Below are 16,093 nucleotides of genomic sequence, written 5' to 3' on the forward strand. Positions count from 1 at the left end.
AACCTTTAAAGAAGAATTAAAACCTATTATTCTAAAACTGTTCCAAAAAAAATAAAAAACTTCCAAATTCATTCTATGAGACCAGCATTACCTTGATTCCAAAACCAGACAAAGACCTCACTAAAAAGGAGAATTAAAGGCCAATATCCCTGGTGAATATGGATGCAAAAACTCTCAACAAGATACTAGCAAATCGAATTCAACAGTACATTAAAAGTATTATTTACCACAATCAAGTGGGATTTGTTCCTGGGTTGCAGTGGGGGTTCAATATCTGCCAATCAACCAATTCGGTATACCAGATTAATAAAAGAAAGGATAAGAACCATATGTTCCTCTCGATAGATGCAGAAAAAGCATTTGACAAAATACATCATCCTTTCTTGATAAGAAGCCTCAAGAAAGTAGGGATAGAGGGATCATACCTCAAGAACATAAAGGCCATTATACAAAAGACCCACAGCTAATATCATCCTCAATGGGAAAAAACTGAGAGATTTCCCCCTAAAGTCAGGAACAAGACAGGCATGTCCACTATCACCACTGCTATTCAATGTAGTTTTGGAAGTCCTAGCCTCAACATTTGGACAACAAAAGGAAATAAAAGGCATCCAAATTGGCAAGGAAGAAGTCAAACTTTCACTCTTTGCAGGTGACATAATACTCTGTAGAAAACCCGAAAGACTCCACCAAAAAATTGCTAGAACTCAGCAAAGTCTTAGGATATGAAATCAATGTATAGAAATCAGTTGTATTTCTATACACTAATAATGAAGCAGCAGAAAGAGAAATTAAGGAATGGATCTCATTTACAATTGCACCAAAAACAATAAGATACTTAGGAATAAATCTAACTAAAGAGGTGAAAGATCTGTACTCTGAAAACTATAGAAAGCTTATGAAAGAAATTAAAGAAGACACAAAGAAATGGAAAAACATTCCATGCTCATGGATAGGAAGAACAAATACTGTTAAAATGTCTATACTACCCAAAGCAATCTACACATTCAATGCAATCTCTGTCAAAATAACACCAGCATTTTCCGCAGAGCTAGAACAAACAATTCTATTTTTTTAGTTTATTTCTTTACTTTGAGAGAGAGAGAGGTTGTATGAGTGTGGAGGAGAAGCAGAGAGAGAGAGAGAGGGAGAGAGAGAATTCCAAGCAGGCTCCACACTATCAGTGCAGAGCCCAACTCAGGGCTTAACTCATGAACTATGAGATCATGACCTGAGCCAAAAGCAAGAGCTGGACGCTTAACCAACTGAGCCACCCAGGTGCCCCTTGAACAAACAATTCTAAAATTTGTATGCAACCATAAAAGACCCCAAATAGCCAAAGTGATGTTGAAAAAGAAAAGCAAGGCAGGAGGCATCACAATTCTGGACTTGAAGCTATATTACAAAGCTGAAGTCATCAAGACAGTATGGTACTGGCACAAAAACAGACACATCGATCAATGGAACAGAATAGAGAACTTGGAAATGGACCCACAACTATATGGTCGACTCATTTTCAACAAAGCAGAAAGGAATATCCAATGGAAAAAAGCCAGTCCTTTCAACAAATGGTGCTGGGGAAACTGGACAGCAACATGCAAAAGAATAAAACTGGATCACTTTTTTACACCACACACAAAAATAAATTCAAAATGGATAAAAGATCTAAATGTAAGACAGGAAACCATCAAAATGCTACAGAAGAACACGGGCAACAACCTCTGTGATCGTGGCCATAGCAACTTCTTACTAGACATGTCTCCTGAAGGAAGGAAAACAAAAGCTAAAATGAACTAGTAGGGGCACCTGGGTGGCTAAGGTGGTTAAGTATCTGACTCTTGATTTCAGCTCAGGTCATGATCTCACAGTTCTTGAGTTCAAGCCCTGAGTTGGGCTCTGTGCTGACAGTGTGGAGCCTGCTTGGAATTCTCTCTCTCTGTCCCTCTTCCACTCTCTCTTTCTCTTTCAAAACAGATTAATAAACTTAAAAAAAATGAACTACTGGGACTTCATCAAGATAAAAATCTCCTGTACAGGGAAGGAAACTAAAAGGCATTAAAACTAAAAGGCAACCTACAGAATGGGAGAAGATCTTTGCAAATGACATATCTGATAAAGGTCTAGTATCCAAAATCTATAAAGAACTTATCAAACTCAATACCCAAAAAATAAATAATCCAGTTTAGAAATGGGCAGAAGACATGGACAGACATTCCTCCAAAGAAGACATCCAGATGGCTAACAGACATGAAAAAATGCTCAACATCACTCATCATCAGGGAAATACAAATCGAAACCACAATTAGATACCACCTCATACCTGTCAGAATGGCTATCGTTCACAGCTCAGGAAACAACAGATGTTGGCAAGGATGTGGAAAAGGGGGGGACCCTCTTATACTGTTGGGGGGGATGCAAAGTGGTGCAGCCACTCTGGAAAACAGTGTGGGGGTTCCTCAAAAAGTTAAAGATAGAACTACCCTATGACCCAGCAATTGCACTACTAGGTATTTATTCAAAGGATACAAAAATACTGATTTGAAGGGGTACATGCACCCCAAAAGTTATAGTAGCATTATCAACAATAGCCAAATTATGGAAAGAGCTCAAATGTCCATTGACTGATGAATGGATAAAGATGTGGCACGTATGTATGTACAAATACACGCACACACACACACACACACACACACACTGAAATATTACTCAGCCATCAAAAAATAGGAAATCTTGTATGGAAACCAATTTGACAATAAATTTCATATATTGAAAAAAAGAAAAGAAAAGAAAAGAAAAAGAAAAAAATAGGAAATCTTGCCATTTGCAATGACATGGATAGAACTAGAGTGCATCATGCTAAGCAAAAGAAGTCAGGGAAAGACAAATACCATATGATTTCAGTCATATGTGGGATTTAAGAAAGAAAACAGATGGACATAGGGGGAAGGGAAGGAAAAATAAAATAAGATAAAAACAGAGAAGGAGGCAAACCACAAGAGACTCTTAACGATAGAGAACAAACTGAGGGTTGATGGAGAGGGGAGGGGGGGGGAGGGGCTAGATGGGGGATGGGCATTAAGGAGGGCATGTGTTGTGATGAGCCCTGGGTGTCATGTGTAAGTGATGAATCACTAACTTCTACTCATGAAACCAATACAACACTACACGTTAACTAACTTGAGTTTAAATAAAAAGTTGGAAGAAAAAAAGTAGAATGTTGGTTGCAAGTTGAAATCTTAAATTTTGTATCCTTCAAAATCAGATATTAAAAAAAATTTGCTTAGGGGTGCCTGGGTGGCTCAGTCAGTTGAGCGTCCGACTTTGGCTCAGGTCATGATCTCGCAGTTCAGGGGTTTGAGCCCCACGTCGGGCTCTGTGCCGACAGCTCAGAGCCTGGAGCCTGCTTCACATTCTGTGTCTCCCTCTCTCTCTGCACCTCCATGCTCATGCGCTCTCTCTCTCTCAAAAATAAATAAACATTAAAAAAATTGCTTAAATTGTTTGGAAGCTCATGATGTTTTAATTAAAATTATTTTTTTTCTAAAAAACTTTTTTCCGTAGCCAGATTTTCCTCAAACTGTATATAATGCAGTAGTCATCCAAATGCACACTACCCAGATTTATCCATGTTGGACTTTTTTCTATTCACCTTGATAGCTCTCATTTTACAAAAAGAAATAAAACAATAAAAATGCCCCTTTTACCCATTCTTTTCTCTCCCTTCCTGGAGCTAACCACCATTCTGCAGTCACTGTATATTATTCACATGCATATCCGTGAACAGTGTGTCATGTTTGTTATTGTTGTTTAAATCATCAGAAATGGTATTATAATATGCAGGCTTTTCATCTTACATTTTATTCTTAACTTCTGAAATTTATCCCTATTGATAAAAATCAGTTTGATTCATCCATTTTAATGTGGGATGCATTCCCCTATTGATAAGCAATTAGGTATATTATTTTTTGAGAGAGAGAGAACACACAGGTACGTGTGTAAGAGTGGGGAAGGGGCAGAGGGGAAGAGAGCGAGAGAGAGAGGGAGGGAGGGAGGGAACATCTTAAGCAGGCTCCACACCCATTGTAGAGCCAGATGTGGCACCTGATGTGGGGCTCAATCTCAAGTCCATGAGATCATGACCTGAGCCAAATCGGGTGCTCAACCGACTGAGTGATTAGATTATTATTATTCCCGATTTCTTCTTATCAAAACAATACACACTTGTTCCATTTACTAGGAGTTGTCAAAATGGTGGTCAAAGTAGATGTGCTAATTACACTCAGCGACTTTGAGGAAGAGTTCCTATTTCTCTATACCCTTGTCAGTATTTCATGATATGGGTACAAACCATGTGAGTGAAATGGTGTGTTAATGTCAGTGTATTTTGTAATTCCCAACTATGAGTGACACTGAGCCTCTCTCCATCCTTTACTTATGTGTCTATTTTCAAAACCGTGTTTGTCTTGCTCTCGTTGGTTTGTTGAAGTTCTTTATGTATCTTTGATAGTGATCCTTTGTCAAGTACATTGGTTTCAAATATCTTTTCCTAGTTCGTGGCTTGGCTTTTTTATTCATCTGTCATGTCTTCCGGAATAGATAGCCTTCATTTTAATCGAATCAAACCTAACAACTGTACCTTCACAATGTGCACTATTTTAGAAAATCCCAAGAAATCTTTAAAGGATACAAAGTTAATATAAAAAAATGGATTGTGTTTGGGGTGCCTGGGTGGCTCAGTCAGTTAAGTGTTTGATTCTTGATCTCTGCTCAGGTCGTGACCGCCCAGTTTGTGGGAAGGAGCCGTTTGTCCGGCTTCATGCTGACAGCATGGAGCCTGCTTGGGATTCTCTCCCTCCCTCTCTCTCTGCCCCTCCCCCACTTGTGCATGTGCACGTGTGCACATGCTCTCTCTCTCTTTCAAAATAAATAAACTTAAAAAAATGAATGGTGGGGGCACCTGGGTGCCTCGACTGAGGCGTCTGACTTCAGCTTAGGTCATGATGTCAAGGTTCATGAATTCGAGCCCTGCATTGGGCTCTCTGCTGTCAGCAAGGAGCCTGCTTCGCGTCCTCTGTCCCCCTCTCTCTCTGCCCCTCCCCTACTTGCACCCTCTCTCTCAAAAATAAATAAACATTAAAAAAACAAGAATTGTGATTTTACATGTTAGCAACAAACAATTGGAAGTAAAACAATCATCCGTGGATAAAGGCAATTTTATTTCTTCTTTTGTGATCTTTATGCCTTTTTTTCTCTTGCCTTACTACATCTATCAGAACCACCATGACAATGTTAAATTGAAATGAAGGTAAGAATCCTTGCCTCGGTCCCAATCTTACGGGAGAATGTTCATTTTTCTCCACGAAGCATGACACTGTGATGTTTTTTGGTAGATGCCCTTTATCAGCTGTAAAATATTCCTCTCTACTCCTCGTTGTCTAAAAGTCTTCATCATGTGTGAGTATGAACTTCATCAAATGCTTTTAAAGCACTCATTGAAATGATCACATTTTTAATTTTCACTTTCTTTAACTAATGTGGTGAATTGCATTGACTGATTATTTGATGTTAACCCTACTTTGTTTTCATTAGATAAACCCTTCTCATCCGTGGTGTGTTACTGGTTTTGTATGTTTCTGGTTCAGTTTGCTAATATTTTGTTTATATTCCTGATCTATGTTCATGATGGTCTGTCAGGGTTTGGTATTAGGTATATGTTGTCCCATAAAATGAGTTGGGAAATGGCCCTTCCTCATCTTTTTTCTAAGTTTGTCTAAGAAGGGAGCTTGCTGATAGAATCAAACAGTGAAACTACCTGAACTTGAAATTTACTTCGCAGAAAGGTTTTTTGATAGGAACTTCAAAATTTTCCAGAGAAATAAGGCTATTTAGATTTTTTACTTATTCTTGTGTCCACTTGATAAATTGTGTTTTTCAAGGAATTTGTCCGTTTTATCTGAGTCATCAAATTTGTTGGTGTAGATATTAATTAATATGAATATTATTCTGAACATAACCTAATTTTCCTTTTAATGTCTGTAGGGCTATAGTGATAGTCCATTTTCATTTCCGATATTAGTAATTTGTGTTCTCTGTCATTTTTTTCTTGATCGGTCTAATTAGAAACATATCAAGGGGTGTCTGGGTGGCTCAGTCGGTTAAGCGTCCGACTTTGGCTCAGGTCACGATCTCACAGTTCGTGTCAGGCTCCATGCTGTCAACGTGGAACCTGCTTGGGTTTTGGGATTCTCTCTCTCTCTTTCTCTCTGTCTCTGGCTCTCTCAAAAATAAATAAATAAACTTAAAGAAATGTATTGTTTTTTTAGCCTTTTCAGAAACCCAGCGTTGTTCATTTTTTTTCTCGTCTGTTTTTTTTTCTTTTTTATTTCTGTTAGACCTTGTGATACTGTCCCAGAGGCTTTGTTTATTTCTAACCCCTTTGCCCTCTGTTCTTCCACCGTGTGAGGCGGAAACATCTGTGAGCAAGAAAGCACCGTCTGTGAACCAAGAAGACCGCCCAGCAGAAGGCGACCGTGCTGGTGCCATGACCCTGGACCTCCAGGCTCCAGAGCCATGAGAAATCAGCACTGTTAATAAGCTACCCGTCCATGGGCTTCTGTTACGGCAGCCTGAGCACACTAAGGGCCGGACACGCACCCTCGTCTCCACACGCAAGTTGCCCATCGGCGCACCCAACACGTAAGTCAAAACATGGCGGAACCTGACCCACTCATGTTTGATCACACGGCTCGTGTGGTTTCCGAGCTTTGCTGAGTGCCTGTTCCTGTGCTCCATCAAAGTCCACGGACTCGAAAATGGCCACCACCCAGTGCGGTGGCTGGTGGGTGGCCCTCTCAGCAGGTGGCCTTCACCCCATTGGCTTAGGACGATCGATCCCTGTTTACAAGTCTTCTTAATCATTAAGCATAATCATTACTAGTGCCCTGCATGCTCTGAGAAGCATCCCAGTTTGGACAAGTCATGACACGGTCACCTCCCTAAAGGGTCTCCCCTGGCCTCGAGGCGGGTGGAGGCTGGCCCGGCTTTGACCAGGATGTGGGGCTCTTGCAGCTGCCCTCCCGCTGGTGTTGTCTTAGCCTCCCCTGAGACGAGGAAGTTAGAACAAAGCCTCCATGGGGATTATTTGGGTGAGGTGCGGAACGCAGGAAAGGATTCTGCAAACATTGGTGATTGATTACGAAGGGCCGGTGATTCACAGAGATCAGCAATGGAATGTGCACAGGGAGGGCGGAGGCAGGCCCGGGACACTGTGGAGGCACAGGCCTATGGTCGGACAGGGTCTCAGGTGCAGGGGCGCCAAGAGCCAGGCAGAGGTCCCCGGAAGCCCAGCCAGGGTGGGTAAGGGGAGGGACCCGGGCCCGGGTCTTTTAACTGTGTTCTTCCCTCCCCCTTGTGAGAAAATTTCCAGTGAAGGTAGATCTCAGAGCCAGATGCGCTGAGCCCTGGGGCTGCCATAGCAGAGGCCATCACACTAGGTGGTTCTGGCCACAGCGGGAAGTCTGCCTCCTCCAGCCCTGGTGGCTGCACACTGCCCTTGGCATTCTTGTTCTTAGCTGCATCACCTCAGCCCCCGCCTCCGTGGTCATCTGCTGTCTCCCTGCGTGTCTGTGTTTCTCTTCTTACAGGGACACCAGTCATAGTGGATGAAGGGTCACCCTGCTCCGGTCTGACCTCATCTCAACTTAAATAATTACACTTGCAATAACCCAATTCCAAATACGGCCACGCTCTGAGCTTCCAGGAAGGGTATGAATCTGGGGAGGATGCTATCCATCCTGGCACTCTTGGAAGTCACTTAGTGACAATGATTTGATTCACAGGCAAATCTGAAGCCCGAGAGCACAGGGGCTTGTCCGGCTCGGCTGGCAGGGGACCATCTTCCGCCCTTCCCCGGCTGTCCTCCTGGGACGCGGCTCAGAGCAGCGCTGAGGGCTGGCTTGCACCAGGTGCCAGCTGGGGGCACACCCACGTCCCGGTGTCCGTGTGCTGCCAGAACCTTGGCTTCCTGTTGGAGCCCATCCAGCGGCTCAAGAAAGGCCCATCCGGGTCTGAAAGGAGGGGCTGTCAAGGAGGGGCCTGGCGCCCCAGGCACATCTGCCTCCCGGCTCTTAGTTCTGTTTATTCCTGACTTATCTCTGTTCCTTTGGGTGTCCTGGTCATCGGCTAACTCATGGCTGGGAAGCTTCCTTGTCGTAACAGCACCTGGGGTTGATGCAATAGCTCAAACCCAGAGGCGCTCCGGGGTGAGGGGTGCTGTGGCCGAAACCGCCAGCTGTAGACCTTGGGCTAAACATTGGTTTCTCCAAAACACCCCCGGGGTTTGTCACATACGCCTGCATGTAGCAGGACAGACAGTGACCCAGTGTTGGGAGCAGGAGACCCTAGGTCTTTGAGGGGCATCCTAGGGCTCCTGGCTTCTGTTCTGACTCACCAGGACCCTCTGTCCTCTCCCCCTCCCCCTCCAGAGTTGTGGGGAGACTAATCTGCACAGCTCCACTCCCCCGATTTGTCCTCCGAGTAAACCACGCCAAAGACGGGGGCCTCAAGGAAGGGTCTGGAAGTCTCTCTCCAGGCAGCAGGAGGAAACTCTGTGCAGGACACAGAGGGAGGTGCCCACACCCAAGGCAGCTGTGGAACGGTATGACAGCCGGTGGATAGGACTCTCCCCAGGGAGGTGTGTGATCCCAGGGGCGAACCCAAGCGCCCCGATTAACAGGACTGCGGGTCCACCCCTCCATCCGGCTCTCTGCTGGCTGGAGGAACCAGGAGGGACGGTGCTAGTGAGCTGAGAGGTAGCCCGGAGCATGTAAGCCTGGGAGGCCACGCTGACTCTGTGTTTGTGCGGGTTAGCAGTGCCTGTCTGGAGCGCCCTGTGACCCTCACCCATCTGGGAGCTCCCATTCACTCTCAAAACCCAGTTCAGATCGCTCTCCCAGGGAGAAGCTTCCGCAGTGTATCACAATGCACGTGTCGAGGCTTACTCTCCCCCGTGGGCTGTGGGCTGTGGGCTCTGAGGCCAGGGGTGCCGCCCGGGGTCCAGAGGCTCCAACGTTAGCAGGCCACCCACCCTGCCCTTGATCCACGGTCAGTCCACGCTCGTGACATATACATGCCAGTGGCCATGCACTCCGCAGGTGGGAAGGTTGCAGCCCCAGCACTCAGGGCCAGACGGCCTGCTTCTGGACCCGTCCAGGAGACCCTCACCTCACCTTCCCTGGGACACCAGAGCACAGGGCCCGGGGCAAGTAGGGGAGGGATCCCAGGACAGTGCAGGCAGAGATAAGGCTTCAGAGCAGGAGGAAGGAGAGAGATCCCAGCAGGTGCCAGGATGTGCTCACCCTGGGTTCAGGGACGCCCGCGGCAGCCACCTGTCAGGGTGTGGCCGGCGACCAGCTCTGGCCCTGGTGTTCGTTCACTCCTAGAAGTTGAACCACCCCCCTCCCCCCGCCCCGAACAAGGAGGCTGGGGTAAGGCAGCGAGCCCGCGAGCTCTGGAAGGCAGGGCGGGCTCTTTGGATCCCATCCTCTGCCCCTGGGTCAAGGGTTCCCTAGCACCGAGGAAAGGAACACACAGGAATTCCCTCCCCACAAACATTTACCCGACGCTCCAGTGCCCCTGTGCCAGTTCAAGCTCACTGTCCTCTGACCCAGCTGTGCTCCTGCTGCACGCCCCCCCCACCCCCGCCCCGGCCAGACCACAGCTGCCCTTGTATCACATCTGGGGTCCACGAGCCCAGACCCCCCGCCTCTGCACCTGCCGTGCCACACCTGCTGATCGCCGTGTGTCCCCAGGTGCCTGGCTTAGCTCTGCATTACCTAAGTGGGCAGCCCTGTGACTGAGGTGCTACGGGACAGGCTGGGAAACCGAGGCACAAGTGGTAAAGTGACTCAGGACCAAATGTCTCACCCTCCCATCATAACTACCACATGGCCCGGTCTCCCCACGGAGGACTCTTCAAGGACAGGGATTTATCACTCATCCCAAGCCCCAGGCTCTGTCCACGTGAACTGAGTTAGACTGAAAGCAAAACACCAGCTGTTTTTTTGCGGTGGTGGTGGTTCTGGGCACTGGCTGCAATCTGAGGGGTCTTCCCGAGCTGGGGGGAGGCAGGGGACCAGCTCCGACAAGGCTCCAGCTCCCCCGGTGATTCTAAGTGCAGTCGGATAGAGGCCAAGGCGCTCTGACAGTTCAGATAGGTGTTCCCTCTAAGCCCCGTTTCTGGGGTGTTCGCATCTTCCTGGAACCTGGCTCAGCTCCACGACGACGCCGGGCCTGGGGATACTGTGGGGGCAGGAAGGCAGCGGTCTGGCCAGAAAAGGCTCCCAGGGATTTTCTCTATGATGACCATTATTGTAAATATTTATTATTTTGAGAGAGAGAGACAGAGACAGAGTGCAAGCAGGGGAGGGGCAGAGAGAAAGGGAGACGGAATCCCAAGCAGGCTCCAGGCTCCGAGCGGTCAGCACAGAGCCCAGCATTGGGTTTGAACCCATGAACTGTGAGATCATGGCCTGAGCCAAAGTCGGATGCTTAACCGACTGAGCCACCCGGGCGCCCCATATAATGATGTTTAATAACAAAGACCATGCCATCTGTTAGCTTGGGTGCACGCTCTCCTTCTGGGAACAAAGCAAGCTCTGAAAACAACACAGACTTTGCTCTGTCTTCAGCCTGCCCTTGTCTTGGAAGGAACGGGAAACCAGATGGTGAGCCTCGCCTCGGGTCCGTTTCTCATGGGCTTGCTGCACAAGGTGGGCCCCAGCCCTGTGCCGGCGTGTGCACGGTCAGGCCCCGTCAGTCACCGGGTGGAGAACAGCTCTGTGCACAAACTCCGGGGTGGCCCAGGTCTCCCTCCGACCCCACCCCCCTACCTCGGGGGCTGAGGCGACCAGCCAGGTGCACCTGCTCTGGGTCCAAGACAGCTCCCTGAATCCCAGGTCTACGAGAGTAACCCCCGACAGGCACCTTACATTGTGAGCCATAGTTCATTCCTCTGGAAAATGGGTATATTTTTCCCCACCTTGTTTTGACAGGCTATTATAAAATAATCTCCTTTATTTAAAAAAAAAAAAAAGCAAGCTGAGCAAAGGTATCCAGTAAGTTCTCATTTGGCTTAAAAATGTGCTTAGATCTAGAGAGAGCATTTCTGGAAAAATACCTAAGAAAGTGTTAAACCGATACCTCTAGACAGGAGAGGGCTTTTTTGTATCGTGTGATTTTTATTTATTTATTTTTAGTTTATTTCTTTCGAGACAGAGAGAGAACAGGGGAGGGGCACAGAGAGGGGGGGAGGGAGAGAATCCCAAGCGGGCTCTGTGCTATCAGCACAGAACTGGCCACCGGGCTCGACCTTACAAACCGTGAGATCGCGACCTGAGCCCAGATCAAAGAGTCTGACGCTTAACAGACTGAGCCACCAGGCGCCCCTGCACGGTCTGATTTTTCTTTTTTTTTTTTTTTAATTTTTTTTCAACGTTTTTTTATTTATTTTTGGGACAGAGAGAGACAGAGCATGAACGGGGGAGGGGCAGAGAGAGAGGGAGACACAGAATCGGAAACAGGCTCCAGGCTCCGAGCCATCAGCCCAGAGCCTGACGCGGGGCTCGAACTCACGGACCGCGAGATCGTGACCTGGCTGAAGTCGGACGCTTAACCGACTGCGCCACCCAGGCGCCCCTGATTTTTCAAACTTACTGCGTGCATTCTGTTTTTATCAAAAGATTACAGTTGATTACATTAAATGTTATCACGATAGCGAATTCGTTTATTTAACACATTTATTAAAGTGTAGATAATGGTAGAAATAAGTCTTACAGGAAACAATACAAAAAGAAAGGGTGGGAATTTCAAGAGTTTCGAAGGAGAGACGAGACCCGTGCGCACAGTGCTGACTCGCTGACTTTTCAAGCACCTGAGGGTCTGGGATTAAGTGGCCTGGGCGCTGTGGCCATGGAGGTGCTGAGCCTTCATCCTGGCCTCCAGGCCGGGCTAATCCCGGCTCCCGGTAGAGGACTGTAACCAGGAGACTGGAGCCTGACCTCCCGGCTTGCTTGCTGCCACAGCGGTGGGGTGGACTTGCTCTCTCCCCCGCAGGAAGATGGGCCGCTGGGGGACTTCACAGTCCCGTGCAGGCAGAAGCAGGTGCAGCCGGAGCCAGAGGGAAGGGCCGTCCCCAAACAAACAGAAGGCAGAGCCCTTGTACAAACACAGGGGTATAAATGAGTCTGCTCGGCCGACGCGGCACGTCCTCTGAGCAGTCGGGTCCCCAGAGCCCGCCCGTGACCATGGAGGCCAGAGTGCTCTGGCTGCTGGCTTTGGTCCTGGCCTTGGGGTCCTCCAGCTTGGCTGACGAGTATGTGGGCCTGTGTGAGTACCTTTCTGGCTTCGCTCTGTGGGAAGGAGGGGCCAGGGGGGGGGGGGGGAGGGCATAGGAGGAGGAGAAGAGACGCTAGGTCCGGGCTTGGGGGGTGTGTGTGGGGGGGGGCTTTCTGGGGGCTAGAGGAAAGTGATCAAGCCCCCACATTGATTTATAATCGCCATTTACCAGACACGCATGTTCCTTCCCAATAGCCCTACAAACGGTCTTGCTGTTTTACAGACGAGGTAGCTGAGGCTCAGAAAGTTAGTAACTGGCTGCAGGCACCCCCTCCCCGCCAGTGTTGAAACCGGGATTAGAACCCAGATCTGCCTGGCCGGCCGGCCACCCCACCGCCTTCTTGGCTGCAGATTTCTGAGCGACAGTGTAGGTCCTCACGCACCGTTCTGGCTCACTTGCAAGGCAGAAAGGAAAGGCCGAGGAACACGGTTTCCTGAAGAGCATTTTCAGCACACGGTTTTCATTTGGCCGTGGCATTGTCCCTGCAGGTGGGGGGAGGGCGGCTGTCCCACCCACCCAGCTTTGAAGAAATTAGGGTGTGGCTCTTATCAGGGGCCAAAGGCCATGGTTCCCAAACGTGGTGCCTGTCAGAGTCACCAGGACAGCTTTGCGACCCCTACAGCCCAGGATGTGCCCTTCGTGCCACAGTGCCTCTGGGATCCCAGTGTGAGCAAATCTGGCTGGGGAAACCAGCGGGTTGAGGCATTACCGCCTGGCACAATAGAGTGGGATTTTAGACAGTTCACATGGTTCTGTTTTCCTAAGGAAAATCCCATTAGGCAATGAGGCCGACTTGGCGGAACTTGAATTTTTTTTTTAATGTTTATGTATTTTTGAAGGAGAGAGAGTGTACAGGTGGGGGGAGGGGCAGAGAGCGAGGGAGGCACAGAATCCGTAGCAGCTCCAGGCTCCGAGCTGTCGGCGCAGAGCCCGACGCGGGGCTCGAACTCGTGAACCACGAGATCGTGATCTGAGCTGAAGTCGGACGCTTAACCAACCGAGCCACCCAGGTGTCCCAGATTTTGCAGAACTTTAGACACCATAGGCTTGCTTCAACAACGAGTATTGAGGACAGAAGGATGTCCCAGGAGGACGTGACCAGCCAAGTGCCTGGGGGACAGGGGGACACAGAAAAGAAATGGAAAATAGCATGCGCTGTGGTTTTCTGTACTGAACGTGCATCTCCTCTTACACTATTCATTTTTTTTAAGGGGGCAGTTTGTGTTGATAACACAGTGAAGGGGAATTTGTTTCGGGGTTCAGGAGCCCCCAGATTCCCACGGGTTCCTGCCAGCTGGAGGGACCCGAGGCCCATGGACTTCCCGACAAGGCTCCAGGGGCACACGAGTGAGGGGGGCGCCCTGGCAGAGGCCAGAGTCCCCAGAGAGCATACAGAAGTGTGCGTGGGAGGAGGGTGCTCCTCGAGCCGATGTTGGGGTGCGGGTGGGGTCACGTGCTTCGAACCCAGAGGCTGGGGGCGGTTGCAAACTTGCCAAATGAAGGCAGCAGCCAACACCCCGGGCCGGCAAGGGCTCCGGCCGCTGACCGGGCTTTGTTTGGGACAGCGGAGAACCTGTGTGCCGTGCCAGCCAAGAACAGGGTGGACTGTGGCTACCCCCAGATCAGCCCCGAGCAGTGTGTCAACAGGGGCTGCTGCTTTGACTCCAGCATCCCCGAGGTGCCTTGGTGCTTCAAGCCTCTGCAGGACACAGGTGAGAGGCCCCGCGAGCCCCGTGTCCCTCCCGGGCCCCCCCGGGAAGCCTCCAGATCCCCAGGAAGCCGCGCGCACCCGGGCGGGACAGCCAGCACCGTGACTGTCCATCGGGGAGGGGGCCTCAGCCAGAGGCGTCGTGCACAGGGAGGTCAGCTGCCAGGGGCCGTCCCCTGCCGTCCCTTTGCTCGGCGGTTTGTGCGAACTATGAAAGCAGTCTTTTCAAAAAGGTGCTCAAAGTCAAGGCACTGTGTCCAGGGAACTAGTTTAAAAACCATCCTGGAGAGAAGTGGAAAACACACGGGTTTGGGAAGTTGGGCCGACATTCGAGGCCTCGCTCTGCAAACAAAGCATCGTCATCTGTGACGCGCTCCCGGCAGACGGCAGATGGTGGCAGCACCGGGCACGGAGCCCTGGCGCCTGTCCACGCCCCGCGAGCTTTCCGCCCTGCCCCCACCGCGATGCACCCCTCCCTCCCTCGGTGTGCAGCGGGGTGCGGGACGGCCGCTCTGGGGAACCCCACCTCGGCCGCGAGCAGGTGTCTGTGCACGTGGGTGGTTCGTAGCCCGGCTCCCCGGTCCCACCTCGAATCTTGGGTGTGAGGTCTGCTGTGAACCCCCTGGAAGTCCAAATGCCAGCTCATCTTCTGAGAAGGGCACGGGCTCCACCTTCCTGGAGCCAGCACTCGTCCTGTGTCCCCCCCCCCCCCACCCCCGGTAAGCGGGGAGTGGGGCCGCAAGCCAGCGGAGGCCGGCCTCCTGAGCAATGATGGGGCCCTGCCCACGGCCCTGGGGCTTCCTGCCCCTTCCCGGCAAATCGGGGCAGAGGCCCAGATACAGCTCTGGGACCAGGAGGGAGCTGCCCGTTGCCTCGTTGCTGGCTGTTGCCCTACTTTGGGGCCCCTCAGTGGGGGCGATGGGGGGGCTACACCCTTTCCTTTGGGGGCTGGTGGGGGCCTTGAGATGATGTCATCTCATTGATCATCTGTCTGAACCCCTGTGTTCTGGTGGGACACGTGCTATTCTCCACGAGGCCGGACCCTCAACACTTCTCCAGGGACTGGGGGAGAATACAGCCCAAGGCACTGACCTTGGAGGCTGTCTTGACCTTGAGAAGCCGGGCACCTGGTGGGTGGAGCCAAGGCTGGTGGTGGTGATGCATGTCTGCGCTTTGCTTCCAGAATGCACATTTTGAAGCGACGCCCACCGGCCCTGGACACCCTGGAATGCGACCTTCCATGCTCCGGGGGACCCTGCCTGCGTCCTCTGCGGGCCGGCCGCGGCCGCTCCTCCCTGCTTTTCTCCCACCATGCTCCTGGCAAGCCCTTCCGCTGAAAGCTGATGCCTGGGGCCTGATGGCTTAAGGAATAAAGATCCTGTGCTCAGCATGAGGGCTGTGCCTCATTCCCGAGACTCCTCTGTGTTGTTGAGTTTTATTTCTGCCAAGTGCATTTCCTTTCTCAGCCTCTCCTGGACGGTGGGGGGTGGGGGGTGGCAGGAGGGTGTGATGGCATCTCTAGCCCGGGGCCTCCCCAGGCCCCGAAAGGCAGGTCCTAAGGAGATGCCCCTTGCGTGAGGATGTCACAGGCCCCAGGCCAAGCCCTGACACGACAGGGAGCCCGAGTGGCCTTCTCAGCGGCCACCACCTCGTGTAAATTCAGAAAAGACACTGCAAATGTAAGTTTCAAAACAAACAAACAAACAAACAAACAAAGATCATTAGTGTCTTCCTTGGGGAAGAGGGCAAGCCAATAAAGCCATCTTCCAAACTGGCACTTTTCTGTACTTATTTGCAGGTCAAGTTTAACACCTGTGACACCTCGGGCAGCTTTCTTTTTCGTTTTCTTCTGAAAATGGCTGCAGCTCTGTAAGGGAGCGAGTCTCACCATGACGATCCCGTCCCAAGTCCTCACGGGGTCCCAATGACGCCTAGACGCAGAGCACCCCACCTCCAGCCCCTCTCCTCCTGGGACAGGTGGCTCCCCGCGG

At 50.3% G+C, this 16,093-nt stretch overlaps 1 protein-coding gene across 1 annotated transcript; it reads left to right on the forward strand.

Moving 5' to 3' along the window:
* Positions 1–12,244: 12,244 nt before the first annotated feature.
* On the forward strand, positions 12,245–15,871 carry TFF3 (trefoil factor 3). Its single transcript, XM_049627829.1, has 3 exons — positions 12,245–12,384; positions 13,960–14,106; positions 15,286–15,871. The coding sequence occupies exons 1-3, from the start codon at positions 12,303–12,305 to the stop codon at positions 15,297–15,299; spliced, it is 243 nt and encodes an 80-aa protein (XP_049483786.1). The 5' UTR covers positions 12,245–12,302; the 3' UTR covers positions 15,300–15,871.
* The last annotated feature ends 222 nt before the right edge of the window (positions 15,872–16,093 follow it).

The sequence above is a fragment of the Panthera uncia genome, chromosome C2 (genome assembly GCF_023721935.1).
Source record: "Panthera uncia isolate 11264 chromosome C2, Puncia_PCG_1.0, whole genome shotgun sequence".
NCBI lineage: Eukaryota > Metazoa > Chordata > Mammalia > Carnivora > Felidae > Panthera > Panthera uncia.